Source organism: Ranitomeya imitator, chromosome 1, assembly GCF_032444005.1.
Source record: "Ranitomeya imitator isolate aRanImi1 chromosome 1, aRanImi1.pri, whole genome shotgun sequence".
Lineage (NCBI taxonomy): Eukaryota > Metazoa > Chordata > Amphibia > Anura > Dendrobatidae > Ranitomeya > Ranitomeya imitator.
The window spans coordinates 345,653,838-345,665,640 of record NC_091282.1 but is presented as its reverse complement, the minus strand read 5'-3'; the positions used below and the strand labels follow the sequence as shown (position 1 = coordinate 345,665,640).

The 11,803-nt window shown below is 46.0% G+C and overlaps 1 protein-coding gene across 1 annotated transcript in view; it reads right to left on the bottom strand.

Moving 5' to 3' along the window:
* Positions 1-5,630: 5,630 nt before the first annotated feature.
* The window catches only part of EMID1 (EMI domain containing 1), a 247,384-nt gene continuing 241,211 nt past the window's right edge, over positions 5,631-11,803 (bottom strand). The window contains exon 15 of the mRNA XM_069759923.1: positions 5,631-5,909. Coding sequence (XP_069616024.1) covers positions 5,773-5,909 — 137 coding nt within the window. The 3' untranslated portion in view covers positions 5,631-5,772. The remainder of the gene's footprint in view (positions 5,910-11,803) is intronic.

Here is an 11,803-nt window from a genome sequence, read left to right as displayed (position 1 = left end):
AAAAAATCAGTTTGGTGCGTACTTTTATAGAACAGCATCATTGGCACCAATAGGTACTCGCTCATCTGACATGCATAACATACATTGATATTAGGAAATAAACTAATGCTTGGCACCAGGGCCGTATTTAGAGTTTCTGCTGCCCTAGGCACTTTTAGTGCTGCCTCCCCCTTTGGTGAGTATGACACTATCGGCAGTGACTTTGGCAAAAATCGCTGATGTGAAAGTCGCCTTTTGCAGCAGATCCGACAGTTTTTCCGCATCTGCCGCGTAATGGATCACTTAGGGCAACACTGCGTTCGGCCTCATTCATTCCCTATGGGACTTACAGACATGTGCGGCTCTTGCGGTTTTGCCGCCATCCGGCAAATGCGGTACTTGCAGCAATGAGAAAAAACACTACTAGCAGTGTTTTATGTATCATCGTAAGTGCAAAACCGCAATTGCCGCACATGTTCGCAAGTAGCCATCATTACCTGTCCCTGCACCTTGCTAGCTCATCCCTATCCAACCCTCCCTGACCTAAAACTACACTATAAAGCTTCAGAAAAGCAATTTATTAACTGCCATATTCCTATGATAATGAGGGCTCTAGGCTACGGCGTAGACTGGGACGGGCAGTCTCCGGGTCTCCATCCTCTCTGTGCACACCCTCAGTCCCTGCCTCACTGCCTGTGCACAGACCACCCTCCACCGGACCCGGTAATCACCGCTCGCAGTAGCATACCAGCAGAGGTGTATCTAGGGTTTCTGGCACCCGGGGAAAGAATTCATTTTGGTGCCCCCCCTCCGCCAAGGACATATGTGATTTGCACACTCAGTCATGTGCCCACGAGCTCCTCTCCCTAATGCTCTCAATGTTCAGTGAAAAACTAAGAGAAGCAGAAGAGAAGCTCGATGTCGCAGGACCATAAGAGTATGTGTCCACGTTCAGGATTGCATCAGGATTTGGTCATGATTTTTCATCAGTATTTGTAGCCAAAACCAGGAGTGGAACAATTAGAGGAAAACTATAATAGAACCATATGCTCCACTTCTGTATTTATCACCCACTCCTGGTTTTGGCTACAAATACTGATGTAAAATACTGACCAAATCCTGATGCAATCCTGAACGTGGACACACACCCTAAGTCTGAAAAATCGCATATGAGTGACGTGTCCATGTGACGACTACTGGAACTTGCAGAGCTGAATCCTGACATCGCAGCTTCTGAATTCTCACAACGCATGCACTGCACTTTTAGGATTCTCCCTTGCCGGTGGACAGTCATGTCAGCACAAGTATGTGATTTGTAGACTTCTGACCACATTCTGACTAGATGTGCCCGGCCTCGCTCAGTTCATTTTCATTGACGGAGGTCACGCATGTCTAGTCAGCACGTGATCGCATTAATGTAAATCCCCAGCATGAGAGAATCCTGACAGCGTGCAGTGTGCACTGTGAGAATTCAGAAGTCTGCAGTCACAAAGAATGACTGCAGACTCATCACAAGCCTGGACATCCCCTTTAAAAGGGACTCTGTCACCTGAATTTGGAGGGAACAATTTTCAGCCATAGGGGTGGGGTTTTCGGGTGTTTGATTCACCCTTTCCTTACCCGCTGGCTGCATGCTGGCTGCAATATTGGATTGAAGCTCATTCTCTGTCCTCCATAGTACACGCCTGCGCAAGGCAAGATTGCAGATTGTGCAGGTACAGTATGTACTACGGAGGACAGAGAATGAGCTTCAATCCAATATTGCAGCCAGCATGCAGCCAGCGGGTAAGGAAAGGGTGAATCAAACACCCGAAAACCCCACCCCTATGGCTGAAAATTGTTCCCTCCAAATTCAGGTGACAGTGTCCCTTTAAATCTCCTAACATATATAAAAACATGAGAGTTAGCATCACAAATAACATTTACATCCAGGTACCTGATAGATGACGTCGCCTCTGGAGCCGTTCTCCTTTTCTTCATCTTGTCCAGATCCCATGATGAGTTTTCTCATCCACAGCCGTCTCTGCAGACTTCCATCTTCGCCGCTCTTTTGCAGAAAGTCTCCACATGACGCCCTTAAAGATACAAGTGTCATTATAATGCTCCCAAATAAAAAATTGCCCCTCACTATATTGTCTGCACAAAGTATGACCCCCACACTGTCCCTCTTATGGTACATGCTCTTCACACTGTCCTCTCCTTTCTATACCAGTCCCCTCTTCACACTGTCCTCTCACACTGTGTCCCCCTTATAGGGCCCAGTATTTATACTCCATATTTATACTCCATCCTCCCACACTGCGTTCATGCCTCCCCCATCCTCCCACCCTGCGTTCATGGCTCCCCCATCCTTCTCCCCTGCAAGCATGGCTCCCCCATCCTCCCACTCTGCGTTCATGGCTCCCCATCCTTCTCCCCTGCGTTCATGGCTCCCCCATCCTTCTCCCCTGCGTTCATGGCTCCCCCATCCTCCCACTCTGCGTTCATGGCTCCCCCATCCTCCCACTCTGCGTTCATGGCTCCCCCATCCTCCCACTCTGCGTTCATGGCTCCCCATCCTTCTCCCCTGCGTTCATGGCTCCCCATCCTTCTCCCCTGTATGCACGGCTCCCCATCCTTCTCCCCTGTATGCACGGCTCCCCATCCTTCTCCCCTGTGTGCACGGCTCCCCATCCTTCTCCCCTGTGTGCACGGCTCCCCATCCTTCTCCCCTGTGTACATGGCTCCCCATCCTTCTCCCCTGTGTGCACGGCTCCCCATCCTTCTCCCCTGTGTGCACGGCTCCCCATCCTTCTCCCCTGTGTGCACGGCTCCCCATCCTTCTCCCCTGTATGCACGGCTCCCCATCCTTCTCCCCTGTGTACATGGCTCCCCATCCTTCTCCCCTGTGTGCACGGCTCCCCATCCTTCTCCCCTGTGTGCACGGCTCCCCATCCTTCTCCCCTGTGTGCACGGCTCCCCATCCTTCTCCCCTGTGTACATGGCTCCCCATCCTTCTCCCCTGTGTGCACGGCTCCCCATCCTTCTCCCCTGTATGCACGACTCCCCATCCTTCTCCCCTGTATGCACGGCTCCCCATCCTTCTCCCCTGTATGCACGGCTCCCCATCCTTCTCCCCTGTGTGCACGGCTCCCCATCCTTCTCCCCTGTATGCACGACTCCCCATCCTTCTCCCCTGTATGCACGGCTCCCCATCCTTCTCCCCTGTATGCATGGCTCCCCATCCTCCTCCCCTGTGTGCACGGCACCCCACTTTTTTCCCTGTCATACTTACCTCTCACCGGCGCGCAGCACAGAACTTCCTGGCATCTCAGCGTCTTCCTTCCTGTCTTCAGCGGTCACATGGTAGCGCTAATTAAGGGTGATGAATATGCGCATATTCATCACCCTTAATGATCGGTACCATGTGACCGCTGAAGACAGGACGGCGCTGAGACGCAGTTGCAGCCACCGCTGGAGGAAGGTGAGTATTACGTCTTCAGGGAGGGAGGGAAGGGGGCGGGAAGGAGGGAGGAGGGGGGGGCGGGAAGGGGGGAGGGAGGAGGGGGGGCGGAAACTTGACCCCGGAGTTTTATAAAATAAAAAAAAAAAAAAAGGAAAAAACCTAGCTCAAGGGCGCCCCCCCGCATCCCGCCGCCCTAGGCACGTGCCCTCAAGTGCCTAGTGGCAAATACGGCCCTGCTTGGCACTCCTGTGGGTGCGATGTGAGGCTAATACAGACTTGGGCAAGGTGCGGCCCGTGGGCCACATCCAACCCTCTGTCTATTCCCGTCCGAACTGCGGACCGAGGCAGCCCAGAGGCTGAACACGGTGGCTCTGACCCACGTGCCGCACCATGCCCTCCCCAGCCTGTTTGCCGCCACCCACTGTCACCGCTATCTGCATCCTTGGGATGCAGGCAGCGGTGAATGCATTGGTGGAGGAGGGGTCGACAGCCCCTTCTTCCATCAATCAGCATGTGAGACAGATGACGCGATGACCTCATTTTATCATGTTAGCTGCGGAGGGTCTGCATCGGAGAGAGTAGAAGCAGAATGGGAGCGAGATGAGTATGTGGTGTTTTTTTTTTCATGTGTATGAGATGTTTGGGTAGTCATGGGGAGGCTATGTGGGTCTCATGTTGGACATGAGGAGGCTGTGTGGGTCTCATGTTGGACATGGGGAGGCTGTGTGGGTCATGCTGAATAAGAGGAGGCTATCGGGGTGTCATGTTGGAGAAGAGGAGGCTATGGGGCTCTCATGCTGATTATGGGGGGTCTCTAATGGTATATACATGGTATATATTTATATATGGTATATGGGGATGTGTGTGCGCTCGTGATATATAGAAGGGGCTGTGTGCGGGCTCAAACGGTATATGAGGAGATGTCAGCATACTTAATTCTGCTCAATATTAAGTGATACAATTAATATAAAATAATTATAATTAATATGGTAATAATTATGAGAATTAATTTCAGCCTATTGGTTTGGCCTTCCACAACAGTCACAGTTTCTCATGTGGCCCCTTGGGGAAATTAATTTCCCACCCCTGGCCTAATACATACTCGTCTATGTAATCCAGAACATCCAGTGACATTGCTCTGACACTGATCTTAACATCTCATCACCACCTTGGTAATAATCAACTGATCCCTTTTTGGCCACGTTCACACGTTCAGTATTTGGTCAGTATTTGACATCAGTATTTGTAAGACAAAATCAGGAGACGAACAATAAGAGGAAAAGTATAATAGAAACATCTGCACCACTTCTGCATTTATCACCCACTTTTGTCTTATAAATACTGATGTAAAATACTGACCAAATGCTGAACGTGTGATAGAATAGGGTAATAGAATAATACAGTGAAAAAATCTTATCATAATTGTTGTGTATGATTAACTTTGCCAAATAACATTCAATAAAAAATGTTTTATTTTTTTATACAACTTGTTTTTCCTATTGTGGATTTCAAATAATACATGTGTACACAAGAAATAATATTACACAACCTCTTATCAATAGAATCACACCAATCTAATTTTTTAACCTCTTGATTTTTTTATGATTATCGCTTTTCTTTCATGTAAAGTGTGGCACTACACCAAACTTATCTTCAGAATTGGTTGCAGCCGTCATGATAATCTCTTTATTATTATTATTAATAATGTCTTCTTACTTATGATCTGTAGTAAATAATCTGGAAGGTGTTTTCTTTTCTCATTCTACTTAATATCTACTAGGCAACTCATTGGTCGTGAATCGTGATTTCTGCATATCATTTGTATTACCATATAGACAGTTGAAGCAAATAGTTATTTTTGATTCAGCCATTATAGAATCTTTCTGTAGTAGCTGAATGACGATCTGACCAGCTGGTGCCCATGTAGAAATTATCAGTAAAACCTTCAATTTTATTGAAGGTAATAATTTAAGTACCATTCCCACGCTCTTCCATTCTTTCCCATTATATTCACACAAAATGTATTATGCAAAAGCAACAAAACTGGAATCCTTTTTTGTTTGTTGTAGCTCACAACTTGAAAAGGTTTCAAACCCATATGCAAGGAACGGACACGAGCCGAGACTTTTATAGCTGTCGTGCCGGAGCATATATACTGTATGAAAGAACCACAAACATGAATATGTCATGTGAATTCGTGCAGTAATATCTTTAAATCCGGACCTTGAACATGTCTCCAGAAAACCACAAACCCTTGGACTCTCTTTAAGAGTAAGAAAACAGTGTACAAATATGAGCCACAGTGGATATAAAAGCCTAGTAAGGTTGTCGGTGGCAAAACGAAATATTCAATAGTTCTCATCTTCTTCCTCATCGTTTTGTGATTGTAGTAGATTTTTGTGAAACGGCGGACCATTACGCCTTCCCCTGTAGAATCCACTGGCGCTGGTTGGCGATGGTTCTGTACCAGACCCTGGGTCTGTTTCTAAATGGAGGGAAATAAAATGTGATAATGTATGAGAGACAAACTCAAAATAGGATATGCCAAAACCTTATTATTATTCCTTGCGCTTCATAGTTTACCAACTAATCTTATGCCTCCAAAAGAGCGAATTAATGCTGAATACATAAGGAACACAAGTAAACATTCCAGATTAATGCAAACTCTTCAGCAGGTAAGTACTTTCTATATCAATATATCTACAACTACTGGGTGCAATTATTGGGCATCTACATTTAACCACAGACAGCGGCATAAAAATGTAATCGCCAGATAATGTTAGTATTTCATTTTCAGCACTAGTAGTCAACACTGTTACTTATTATTGTGTAAATGTTGTACTTTATTGAAAATTGTATGAAAATGTATACCTTTTCAAAGTTACTGGTGACTAATGCATTATATGTATTTAATACATGGATTCTACTTTCTTCAAAAGATCACCGTTGAAATCCCCCACCCTCCTCCTGAACTCTAATTTTGTTTTTCCGACATTGTTATAGGGACAGGAGCATTTAAATAAATAACTCCTGTAGTATGCCAGTTTGGAAATTGTCTGCATTGGTAGATTTTCTTTGTCGCTTCACTCCTAAATGTGTTAGTTACTTTGATATATTTGCAGAACTTGCATCTGCCACATCTAAAAGTTGTTTTTTCTCTATTTTCTAGCCATGTTGGTATTTTTTTGCACAATGAATAGTTGGTATGGACCAAATAATCTTGAATTCGTCTGCCTCTACGATAGATGATTGATGGAGAGGAGGGTAAGAGACCACATACAGTGCCTTGCAAAAGTATTCGGCCCCCTTGAACTTTTCAACCAAAAGATAGTCCCTTAGACAGAACTATTTCACCTTTGATGGCAAGTTCTACCACCTGCTCAAGGGCACTGCAATGAGTAACCCATTAGCCCCTACATATCTAAATTTGCTCCTGGGCTGGTAAGAGGACACCATCATTTTTTGGTGAGGGAGTCGCGTCTTGGTGGATACTTTTCTGGGGGTGCTACATAGACGACATTCTCAACCTATGGTCAGGTGATGTAGAGTCGTTCAGTAGCTTTGTTAGAGAACTTAACGACAACACCTTTGGCTTAAGACTCACTTTTGAAATTAATCAAGATGCGATTAATTTTCTAGACATTTAAAAAAGAACAGATGAGACAGGGCATCTATTGACAGAAATATTCCATAAACCTAACAGTATGAATGACCTATTAAGATGGGACAGCCATCACTCCGCTGCCCTAAAAAGCGGGATACCAAAAGGGCAGTACTTTTGTGTCAGAATGAACTGCTCATCATTTTCTAAGTTTCTTTATCAGACTCGTTATCTGCGCCCTAGGTTTCAAGAAAAAAGTTATCCAACAAATGCTCTGAATGAGGCCTTCAAGATGGCAATTGCATGTCAGAGATATTAACCCCTTCCCGACCCATGACGCCACGTAGGCGTCATGAAAGTTGGTGCCAATCCGACCCATGACGCCTATGTGGCGTCATGGAAAGATCGCGTCCCTGCAGATCCGGTGAAAGGGTTAACTCCCATTTCACCCGATCTGCAGGGACAGGGGGAGTGGTAGTTTAGCCCAGGGGGGGTGGCTTCACCCCCTCCTCCGGCTCCCTTCCATCCAGTGCTCCGCTCCCCCCCGTGCTCTTGTCCGCTCCCCCCGTGCTCCAATCACCCCCCCGTGCTCCAATCACCCCCCCTGCATTCCGATCCACCCCCCGTGCTCCGTTCCACCCCCCCCGTGCTCCGTTCCAGCCCCCCCGTGCTCCGTTCCACGCCCCCCGTGCTCCGTTCCACGCCTGCCGCACTCTGATTCCCCCCCCCGTGCTCCGATCCCCCCACCCCATCATACTTACCGATCCTGCCGGGGTCCCGTCCGTCTTCTCCCTGGGCGCCGCCATCTTCCAAAATGGCGGGCGCATGCGCAGTGCGCCCGCCGAATCTGCCGGCCGGCAGATTCGTTCCAAAGTGCATTTTGATCACTGAGATATAATCTATCTCAGTGATCAAAATAAAAAAAATAATAAATGACCCCCCCCCCTTTGTCACCCCCATAGGTAGGGACAATAAAAAAATTAAGAAATTTTTTTTTTCCACTAATGTTAGAATAGGGTTAGGGTTAGGGCTAGGGTTAGGGCTAGGGTTAGGGGTAGGGTTAGTGTTTCGGTATGTGCACACGTATTCTGGTCCTCTGCGGATTTTTCCGCTGCGGATTTGATAAATCCGCAGTGCTAAACCGCTGCGGATTTATGGCGGATTTACCGTGTTTTTTTCTGCGCATTTCACTGCGGTTTTACAATTGCGATTTTCTATTTGAGCAGTTGTAAAACCGCTGCGGAATCCGCACAAAGAAGTGACATGCTGCGGAATGTAAACCGCTGCGTTTCCGTGCAGTTTTTCCGCAGCATGTGTACAGCAATTTTTGTTTCCCATAGGTCTACATTGAACTGTAAACTCATGGGAAACTGCTGCGGATCTGCAGCGTTTTCCGCAGTGTGCACATACCTTTAGAATTAGGCTATGTGCACACGGTGCGGATTTGGCTGCGGATTGGCCGCTGCGGATTCGCAGCAGTATTCCATCAGGTTTACAGTACCATGTAAACATATGAAAAACCAAATCCGCTGTGCCCATGGTGCAGAAAATACCGCGCGGAAACGCTGCGTTGTATTTTCCGCAGCATGTCAATTCTTTGTGCGGATTCCGCGGCGTTTTACACCTGTTCCTCAATAGGAATCCGCAGGTGAAATCCGCACAAAAAACACTGGAAATCCGCGGAAAATCCGCAGGTAAAACGCAGTGCCTTTTACCCGCGGATTTTTCAAAAATGGTGCAGAAATATCTCACACGAATCCGCAACGTGGGCACATAGCCTTAGGGTTAGGGTTGGAATTAGGGTTGTGGTTAGGGTTGTGATTAGGGTTATGGCTACAGTTGGGATTAGGGTTAGGGGTGTGTTGGGGTTAGTGTTGGAGGTAGAATTGAGGGGTTACCACTGTTTAGACACATCAGGGGTCTCCAAACGCAACATGGCGCCACCATTGATTCCAGCCAATCTCGTATTCAAAAAGTCAAATGGTGCTCCCTCACTTCCGAGCCCTGACGTGTGCCCAAACAGTGGTTTACCCCCACATATGGGGTATCAGTGTACTCAGGATAAACTGCGCAACAATTACTGGGGTCCAATTTCTCCTGTTACCCTTGTGAATCTAAAAAAATGCTTGCTAAAACATCATTTTTGAGGAAAGAAAAATGATTTTTTATTTTCACGGCTCTGCGTTGTAAACGTCTGTGAAGCACTTGGGGGTTCAAAGTGCTCACCACATATCTAGATAAGTTCCTTGGGGGGTCTAGTTTCTAAAATGGGGTCACTTGTGGGGGGTTTCTACTGTTTAGGCACACCAGGGGCTCTGCAAACGCAACGTGATGCCCGCAGACCATTCCATCAAAGTCTGCATTTCAAAAGTCACTACTTCCTTTCTGAGCCCCGACGTGTGCCCAAAAAGTGGTTTACCCCCACACATGGGGTATCAGCGTACTCAGGAGAAACAGGACAACAACTTATGGGGTCCAATTTCTCCTGTATCCCTTGGGAAAATAAAAAATTCTGGGCTAAATAATCATTTTTGAGGAAAGAAAACGTATTTATTATTTTCACGGCTCTGCATTATAAACTTCTATGAAGCACTTGGGGGTTCAAAGTGCTCACCACACATCTAGATAAGTTCCTTTGGGGGTCTAGTTTCCAAAATGGGGTCACTTGTGGGGGGTTTTTACTGTTAAGCCACATCAGGGGCTCTGCAAACGCAACGTGACGCCCACAGAGCATTCCATCAAAGTCTGCATTTCAAAACGTCACTACTTCACTTCCGAGCCCCGGCATGTGCCCAAACAGTGATTTACCCCCACATATGGGGTATCAGCATACTCAGGAGAAACTGGACAAAAACTTTTGGGGTCAAATTTCTCCTGTTACCCTTGGGAAAACAAAAAATTGCAGGCTAAAAGATCATTTTTGAGAAAATAATTTTTTTTTTTTTTTTCATGGCTCGGCGTTATAAACTTCTGTGAAGCACTTGGGGGTTCAAAGTCCTCACCACACATCTAGATTAGTTCCTTTGGGGGTCTAGTTTCCAAAATGGGGTCATTTCTGGGGGATCTCCAATGTTTAGGCACACAGGGGCTCTCCAAACGTGACATGGTGTCCGCTAATGATTGGAGCTAATTTTCCATTTAAAAAGCCAAATGGCGTGCCATCCCTTCCGAGCCCTGCCGTGCGCCCAAACAGTGGTTTACCCCCACATATGGGGTATCAGCGTACTCAGGACAAACTGGACAACAATATTTGGGGTCCAATTTCTCCTATTATCCTTGGCAAAATAGGAAATTCCAGGCTAAAAAATCATTTTTGAGGAAAGAAAAATTATTTTTTATTTTCATGGCTCTGCGTTATAAACTTCTGTGAAGCACCTGGGGGTTTAAAGTGCTCAATATGCATCTAGATAAGTTCCTTGGGGGGTCTAGTTTCCAAAATGGGGTCACTTGTGGGGGAGCTCCAATGTTTAGGCACACAGGGGCTCTCCAAACGCGACATGGTGTCCGCTAACAATTGGAGCTAATTTTCCATTCAAAAAGTCAAATGGCGTGCCTTCCCTTCCGAGCCCTGCCGAGTGCCCAAACAGTGGTTTACCCCCACATATGAGGTATCGGCGTACTCGGGAGAAATTGCCCAACAAATTTTATGATCCATTTTATCCTACTGCCCATGTGAAAATGAAAAAATTGAGGCGAAAAGAATTTTTTTGTGAAAAAAAAAGTACTTTTTCATTTTTACAGATCAATTTGTGAAGCACCTGAGGGTTTAAAGTGCTCACTAGGCATCTAAATAAGTTCCTTGGGGGGTCTAGTTTCCAAAATGGGGTCACTTGTGGGAGAGCACCAATGTTTAGGCACACAGGAGCTATCCAAACGCGACATGGTGTCCGCTAACGATGGAAATAATTTTTCATTCAAAAAGTCAAATGGCGCTCCTTCCCTTCCGAGCCTTACCATGTGCCCAAACAGTGGTTTACCCCCACATGTGAGGTATTGGTGTACTCAGGAGAAATTGCCCAACACATTTTAGGATCCATTTTATCCTGTTGCCCATGTGAAAATGAAAAAATTGAGGCTGAAAGAATTTTTTTGTGAAAAAAAGTACTTTTTCATTTTTACGGATCAATTTGTGAAGCACCTGGGGGTTCAAAGTGCTCACTATGCATCTAGATAAGTTCCTTGGGGCGTCTAGTTTCCAAAATGGGGTCACTTGTGGGGGAGCTCCAATTTTTAGGCACACGGGTGCTCTCCAAACGTGACATGGTGTCCGCTAAAGAGTGGAGCCAATTTTTGATTCAAAAAGTCAAATGGCGCTCCTTCCCTTCCAAGCCCTGCCGTGCGCCCAAACAGTGGTTTACCCCCACATATGAGGTATCAGCGTACTCAGGACAAATTGGACAACAACTTTTGTGGTTCAGTTTCTCCTTTTACCATTGGGAAAATAAAAAAATTGTTGCTAAATATAATTTTTGTGACTAAAAAGTTAAATGTTCATTTTTTCCTTCCATGTTGCTTCTGCTGCTGTGAAGCACCTGAAGGGTTAATAAACTTCTTGAATGTGGTTTTGAGTACCTTGAGGGGTGCAGTTTTTAGAATGGTGTCACTTTTGGGTATTTTAAGCCATATAGACCCCTCAAACTGACTTCAAATGTGAGGTGGTCCCTAAAAAAATGGTTTTGTAAATTTCGTTGTAAAAATGACAAATCGCTGGTCAAATTTTAACCCTTATAACTTCCTAACAAAAAAAAATTTTGTTTCCAAAATTGTGCTGATGTAAA